General features: G+C 33.7%; 1 protein-coding gene across 1 annotated transcript; it reads right to left on the bottom strand.

Moving 5' to 3' along the window:
- Window positions 1-6,716: 6,716 nt before the first annotated feature.
- Window positions 6,717-8,051, bottom strand: LOC133816628 (transcription repressor OFP12-like). Its single transcript, XM_062249012.1, has one exon. It carries the CDS (start codon window positions 7,727-7,729, stop codon window positions 7,013-7,015), a length of 717 nt encoding a protein of 238 aa, XP_062104996.1. The 5' UTR covers window positions 7,730-8,051; the 3' UTR covers window positions 6,717-7,012.
- Between the last annotated feature and the right edge of the window lie 495 nt (window positions 8,052-8,546).

Below are 8,546 nucleotides of genomic sequence, written 5' to 3'. Positions count from 1 at the left end.
TCACGGGTGCTACGTGGTGCAGGTAAAGGCAAGGGTAAACTTGATCAGCCCTGACTTGGAGAGCTCTGTGAGCAGAATGTACATGACCAGCTACTCAGCCACCACGGTTGAGAGGATAACAGGAACAGAAAAGCTATAAACGTCTGTTTTTCCCTAGAGTGGCTGATGGTAGTCTGTATTTTGGAAATTTGTAAACTAACCTTTAAACACTGTTTCATTTTGGGATCCCATATGTAAATCTGTTTAAATATATGAAATGTATCTTTTGAGACCAAAACCATTTTAACCCTAGCACATTTACGGTTTAGTGACACGTTTTGACTAAATGACTTGATTAGCAAGTCCTGGCTATCCAGGGCGTTACATAAGTAGCACGAAGAGGATCCACAAAACCAGTGGGTTGCTTCATATAAACTGTTTCTTGAAGGTCACCAATTATGAAGGCATTATTAAATCAACTTGTTGAATATCCCAATCATTTTAGACAACCAAGGTGAAAATAACTCTAATGGTAGAAGGCTTAACAACTGGACTAAAGGTTTCTGTATAGTCAAAACCAGGAGTTTGCTAAAACACCTTTGCAACAAGACGAGCTTTAAAACGCTGAACTGAACCATCCGAGTTATATTTTATACGAAAAACCCATTTATTGTCCACAACATGCATATCAAATGAAAACGGAGCCAAGTGCCAAGTATGGTTTTTAAGCAAAGCATCATATTCATCTTGCATGGCAACCTTCCATTTGGGATATTTAAAGAGCACTAACTGTAGAGCTAGGTTCAGACAAAGAAGAATTAGCTAAAAATACTTTTGGTCTTAAAATACCAAATTTGGCCCGAGTTGTCATCGAATGAACTGAAGTAGTACTCGGCCTGTGAATAGTATTAGTGGCTGCAAAAGGAAGACAAACTTCAGCAGCTTGCAAATTAGATTCAAGTGCTAGTGGAGCAAAAATAGAGCATGGAGAATCACAGATGCAGAGTGTAAAGTTACATTAGAAGTGTCTTAAGGTTGCTGAAATACAGAAGGAACAATAGAAGGCACACTAGAATCATGAGATGCGGCAACTAAATTAGAACAAGATTCAGTAGAAAACTAAAAAGTAGAGGGTGGAACCATAGAGGAGGAATATGGTAATGGAACATAGACAGGAGTAATAGTAGTTATTGCAGTAGAACCCAGCGAAGCAGCATGAGAAAATCCTTCAACTAAAGGAAAATGAAGCTCATCAAAAAAAAAATTTCGAGCAATAAAGACACGACCCGAAGAATGTAGACAAAGATATCCCTTGTGTTTATTTTTGTAGCCAAGAAAAACACACTTGGAAGACCTGAACTCCAATTTGTTTTTGTTATAAGGTCGCAAGTGAGGGTAACACACACATCCAAGCACGCGAAGAAAACCAAAATCATGTAACTTGCCATGAACTCTTTGAAATGGAGAATCAAATGCTAGGATAGGTGTAGGCAATCTATTAATAAGGTAGACAGCAGTAGCAAAAGTATGCCACCACAATGTGATAGGCAAATGACTTTTGGCAAGCAGAGTAAGCCCCATTTCTACAACATGCCTGTGTTTTCGCTCTATTTTACCATTTTGCTCATGAGTATGAGGACAAGGATGTCGAAAATGAATTCCCAATTGTGTTAAGAGAGGTAATAAACTCCTATATTCACCACCTCAATCAGTTTGCAAGCATTTCAGTTTAGTTCCAAAAAATCTTTCAACAAAGGCAAGAAAATGGTGAAACGTCACTTTAGCATCAGATTTAAGTTGTAAAGGATAAATCCAAGTGTACCGAGTGAACTCATCAAGTAAAGTAATGTAATATCTATAGCCATCCACAAAAGATACAACAGTAGGGCCTCATAAATCGGAATGCACACATTCTAAAGGAGTAGAAGTTTTATTAGTAGAACTGAAAAATGGTAATCAATGAGATTTACCAAGTTGACAGGTATCACAGAAATGTAAGGAACGAAATCCAACATCCTTATTACATGACTTGAGTACAGTTTTGAGAACATTTACAGTGGGATGCCCCAACCTATAATGCCACAAATCAGCAACTGACTCTTTGTGTGGAGTTGGAAACTCAATAACACCAGCAGTAGGTGAAATACTAGCACGTTTAGCAACTGCAGCTTGATGCTAATTAGTAGATGGAAGAGCCTTGTAGCAGGTATCATCAAGCTGATACAACCCCTTTCTAAGTGCTCCTTGAAGTATAACCTTCCTCAAAATGCAACCCTTAATAAGACAGTGGTCCGAAAAAAATTTAGACTCAACATTATTATCTTTAGTGAACTTAAACACACTCAACAAACTTTTAGTGATCTTTGGCACATATAAAATATTATTCAACAATAGAGGTTTAGAGTGAGAATTCATTCAAATAGTATAACTAATATGAGAGATAGAGAAAATATCACCATTACCAACTGTGATTTTCTCTTTGCCTTTGTAATCATCTTTGATAGAGAGATTTGCCGAATCAGAGGTCATATGGTCGGTAGCGCTGCTATCGATATACCACGAAGGATCATGAAGAATCAGTTGTAATGCAACATAAGCTTATGGAGAGGAAGATTGTGGAGGATTGGACGAGCCATTATGAGCAATGAAAGACACATTTGGATCAAAGCGAGAATAGCAATGGGAAGCAAGATGGCAAACACGTCCACAGATTTGGAAAACTGGCCTAAAACCACATCCACGGCTAGGAGTGCCTCTCCCTCTGTTGTTGTGACCACCAGATCCATCATGTGGACCACGAACTCCATTGGTTCTGCCAAAATGACCATTGAATCTAGTGTTGTGGCCTCGAAAAGTACTAATACTACAGGAGTTTTCACCAAAACTTTTGTTAACAACATTAGCAGAGGCATTGCTAAGGTCAATAGTAGAGTGAGCAAGTTGTTGCTCCAGTCGAAGTTCCTGACTTTCTAACACATACTGAGCTTTAGTAAAGGTAACAGTGACACTACGAGAGTGTTGACCCAAGATTTGGCCAACTAACACGGAGTCAGAATATGCTTGATATGAATGATTATGTAGAGAAGAACGTAATGACGAAAAATAATAACAACACGATATTTTTATAGTGGTTCGGCCCCAGGATCTGGTAATAACCTACGTCCACTTAGATTGTTATTGATATGAGAACAAAAGGAGTGATCAAAGAACAAGAGTTCAATGAGTTTCACTAACCTGCCAAGAACAATACAATATCACTAGGAGAATTACTTTAGTCTCAAATGATTAAAAGCCAAAAAGTCCCTTCCTTGAGCTATATTTTGCTATTTATAGGCTCAAGGGGGATTACAAAAGATTGTTACAGATATTCTTTCCTGAATCATCGGATACTCAGGAGATTGTGTGAGTTAAATTCGGGATTTACAAAGATCTTCTCATTAATGTTGTTTTGTATGCGGAACTACCGACCAAACTGGTCGCAAGTAAGACTAGGCTGCTTACTGCTTCTAATGCGTCTTCTGGTCGATACTCTAGCAGAGCTTTTCCAGGTGTCAGCCACGTGTCCAGGGATCACTTGCCACGTCATCAATGCTAATTTTTTTGGATAACAGAGGGTGAGATTGATAATAACATAATCAAATTCATTACTCAAACCACCATAGATGTACAAAAGAAGATCATCATCAGAAATGCCTTGACCAGCAGTAGCAAGACTTTCAGTAATGGTTCTCATTTTGAGAAAGTAATCATAGATGCTCATCGAGCCTTTCTTAGTAGTCTGAAATTGCATTCGAAGTTGTAATAATCTCACATGAGAATTAGCAACAAACAATTGTTCAAAAACAGACCAGATCTGAGCAGAAGTATTGCATCGCATCACATGACCAAGCATGTTATCATAAATTAAGGCAAGAAGCCAACTCTCATAAGAGCTTGATCCGTACGAAGCCAAACCAGAAAAGTAGGATTGAATCGTTCAGCAGAAGTAGAGGTAGAAGGAGTGGAAGTAGTACCTTCATTAACATGAATGAACTGAGAAGGAGCAACAATAGATCCAGTGAGAAAACCTTCAAGATCGTGAGCACGAACAGTCGCTAAAATCTGAGAGCGCCAGAACGCGTAATTTCTGTGATCGAGTTTGAGCGCCAAAGGATAAAGCTGAGACAAGAATGGCAGGGCCGGAGGCGGAGGTGCCGGAAACAACGCAGTGGTGTGAAAGGTCGCCGATTGAGACGAAGAAGACGCCATAGATCGGAGAAGAGACGTGAGTCAAGAGGCTCTTGATACCAACTTTGATATTGAAAGAACAGAGAAAAACAAAGATAATTTGAGTGAGGCAAAATGAAAATAATGCTCAGCAACTTGCTTGAGCTGGGTCACCAAATATATATATATATATATAAAGATAGGGTAGGTAATCATTTGGTACCTTGTGTTTTTGTAAAGTATTGTTTTGGTACCCTGTGTTTACAATAATACTCATTTGGTACCCTATATTTTGAAATTGTACATATTTGGTACCATGTATTTTAAAATCGTACATATTTAATACTATAAACTCAAATTTAATAAATAAAATTTTATCAATTTAATCAAACTGCTATAAGTATATGAGTTTCAAATTCAAATTTAATTATTTAATTACATATAATTGATGACAGTTTGGTCATATTGCAAAAAATTTATTAATCAAATCTGAGTCTAGGGTACCAAATGTGTATGTTTTTAAAATATAGGGTATCATATGAGCATTATTATAAAAAATGGTACCAAAACGATACTTTGAAAAAACATAGGGTACCAAATAAGTAAATTCCCATAAAGATATCAGTACAAAAATAGTTAAGTCGACTAACTGAAAACAGTTATGCCAACTCAAGAATAACAATTTGTAACATAATACAAAACTAACTAATACTTGAAGATACAATATTAACAAAGATGGATTTAAGAATAGATCATGTACAACAGTAACTTTCTATGTGTGTGGTTTAGATAGTTTTGAGATCATATGTAATCTTGAAATCTTTAATTAGTAGTTTTCATGTATGATTCTGGACTAGGTCTCATAGATTAGATTTAGTTGGGTTAACCTAACTACGTTAAAATACATGTACTCTTTGTTGTTTAATAAGAGTGATTTGTGATTTAATACTTTCTTCTTGAATTGATAATCACCTAAGTATAGCAAAACTAAATTCAGATTTATATATATCTAATTAATTTGACACATCTTAAAGAAAAAAGTAAATTTCATTAGTTCTTTTTCATTTAATTAAAAAAAAAGTGAATATGAAAATGTTTTTTAGAAGAGAATTTAGGCTCAGATATATATATATCTTTTATATAAAAAGTGTATAGATAACGTAAATTGTTGATTTTAACGTTTTGTTTTGTTATCTTTAACGAAATATTCTAAATATTTAATGAAATATTTTTTTAAAACTAACTAAAAATAGTTATTTACTAATTACATTAATATAAATTCAAATATTATTATTATAATACTATATAATACAAGAATAAATATTTAATAATTATATTAATATAAATTCAAATATTATAAAATATTATTGTAATAATATTATATAATCCTAATTTTTCTACTAATTATATTTATATGAATTAAAATATTATTATTATTATACTAATATTTAATGCAAGACTAGATATTTAATACTTATACTAATATAAATTTAAATATTATACAATATCATGATAATAATATATTATACATAATCTTAATTTTTATTAAAAAATTATCATTTATGTTTTAAAAAACTATTATATTATATATATTTAAAAAAATCATAAATAATATTTTGAGTTAATTTTTTATTTAATATATTTATATCATTTTTATATATAATATTATTTATTTATTTAAAATTTATATGACAATAATATAAATTAATTAATAAATTTTATAAATAAAAATAAACAAACTTGCATTTTCACAATGTTGCTTTTAACTTGCTTGTAACTAGTTTACATATGTATATATATATAAATGTATTTATCTTCAAACCTAAAATATGGTTAAAGATTTGTGTTAAATTAAAGGTGTACGTACTTTGTCATTACTTGTAAGTTGTTGTAAGTTTTTTTTTTACCTTGTCATAACTTATAAGTTATAATCATTCCAATGCATCTTTTAAGTACATTATTACTTTTTATTTTTCCCACATAATATTTAGGACCCTTCATGTCCCATACATATACGTAAATAAATGTATATAAATTTAGCATCCAGTCTCATCTTTCTATAGTGTCAGCCAATTCTTCACTCCCTATTGCTATCTACTAGCAAGATACATAGTTGATAAAATCTCCATATATTATATAGCAATAAAAATATATATACTTAACAAAAAATAGCTAAATCGCAAGTCACAGCTCTCTTAGCTACATGTTAAGTCATTTTACACCCCTCGATACAATACGACACATTAGGACTATATATCTTTGTCATGGTTATGTGTGTAAATGCCCGGTCCCGACATGCAATCGAGGGAGAACTTTATAGTGTTTAGCGAAGAGAAAGAGATATATAAATAGGACCACATCCATGATCCAACTATATAAATATATATTTATATATATTATGAATGAATCACAATAAACCAAAACTTTACTGTCAATCAATAACTGCTCAATAAAACATTCAACAACATAACTTGTTTTTTATCCTAATAATAATCTCTTCAATTACAAACAAAAACAATTAACTTAATATATACACAACGACAAAGATGAGAAATGTTATTAATATGAACAAACATCGAGATAGACACATTAACTTATCCCACGCTTCCCTTGGTTTTGTAATTATCAAAAGCATCCACCTTTTTTTAACCAATGTTCCATGTTAAACTCATAATCACCACAAACAAAAATAAGAAAGAAAGAAAAAACTAATAACAAGGAGAAGACACTTTGAGTTAATTAATGTTTTTTTTCTTCCTTATTTTGTTTACTATTTTATTATCTTCTTTTTCTCAATAATTGAAAGACAAATATATAATAATTGTCATTACATGCTGAGTCGCCTTACACAGCCACTACGCCGCCGTCGGATCTTAATTTCGCGGTGACGGCGGTTTTTGTCCGGCGCCGATAAGAGATTAACGACTATATCAGTGAAAGCACTAATGATAAACTTGTGAGTTTCGTTAGGATTCAAAGCGAGAAAGCACAAGAGAAGCTCGTGGAGGTACTCCAAGTCGGTTCTCCCATCCACCAAAACATCCCGAGCTTCCATCATTTCCTGCATCGAACGCCGGAAGTCAACAAAAGGGTCAACTGAATATTTTGGGACTTCGACTCCACCGGCGAATTGGGTCGCCGTAGTTTTTCTTTCTGCGATGGCCAGTGGTGGTTGTAGTTTGGAGGCGTGATCTGGGGTTGTCGACTCGATTATGGAGTTCGACTGGCCTGGAGAGGAGAAGAAGAATCTCCGGGAAGCGTAGACAGTGGCGAGATCCAACGCTGGCGGTGGTAAGATTTCTGAGTCGCAAAGCTCATCTGAGGAGGAGAAGAAGTCGTCGGAGTTGGAGCTGGCGGCGAAGATATCATAAACTGATGAGTTGAAGGTTTTGATAGGCACAGAAGACGAAGATGATGATGATGTAGTTTGAGTGTGGTCTCGGTCGTCAGAGAAGGGAGGTGGTGGGGGCTGAGTTGTTGTGGGGAGACATTTTGAAATGGAGAAGCAAAGTGGGAAGGTTTTCTTCCAGAATATGGTGGACATGGTGGGTGGTCTCCTTAAGAAAGAAAAAAAACACAGAGAAAGAGAGTCAAGAACAGGAAAATAAGAAAATATTGTTCTTGTTTAAGTGGGGAAAGCAGGGTGGTTTTGTGTGAATGAATTGAGTTTTGAGACTTGAAATGAGTAAGAAATATGAAAAGGAATGCAAAGTTTGGCTTTACTGCTTTTCTTTTTCGTATGTAAGAAAAGCTGTGTCATTAAGAAGAGCACAGGAAGAAATTATTAGCCTTTTTTAGTCTGTTTTAGTTCAGTAGTTGGTGCTTAGAATAGTTGTGCTACTTTACAAATACTAATATAATATTAATAGGCATAAATCACCAATTTCTTTGTTTGGATTATATATAGAATTTTATATTATTCTTTTATGGACTCTTTTGTCAAAGTACTGTTTGACAGAACAATAAAGAACATGATTTACATAACATTTTTATTTACTAACTATGACTTATGAGCTTACTACTACTGTTTTGTTTCGTTTCATCCAATAAAAACTGTAATTGAGAAGTCTAATGTCTAATTGTCCATGTTAGCTGTATATAAGATCACTAGATCAAAGTATCACATTCTAAGAGTTGGGTTGGATATTAGGTAATTGAACCTAACAATAATAGCCAGACTAAGATAAACACAAACAAGAAGACCATATTAATTTGGATTGAATTAGATGATTTATGTGTGTATTAAAATTGATTTGTTTGACTTAAAAAATAGTCAAAATACTATATATATCATGCACATGTAGAATATTGAATGAAGATTAATGCTATAAACTCCTTAACATGTCCAAGTACATAATGTG

This window comes from Humulus lupulus, chromosome 2 (genome assembly GCF_963169125.1).
Source record: "Humulus lupulus chromosome 2, drHumLupu1.1, whole genome shotgun sequence".
Taxonomy (NCBI): domain Eukaryota; kingdom Viridiplantae; phylum Streptophyta; class Magnoliopsida; order Rosales; family Cannabaceae; genus Humulus; species Humulus lupulus.
This window is presented reverse-complemented; position numbering and strand designations above follow the sequence as displayed.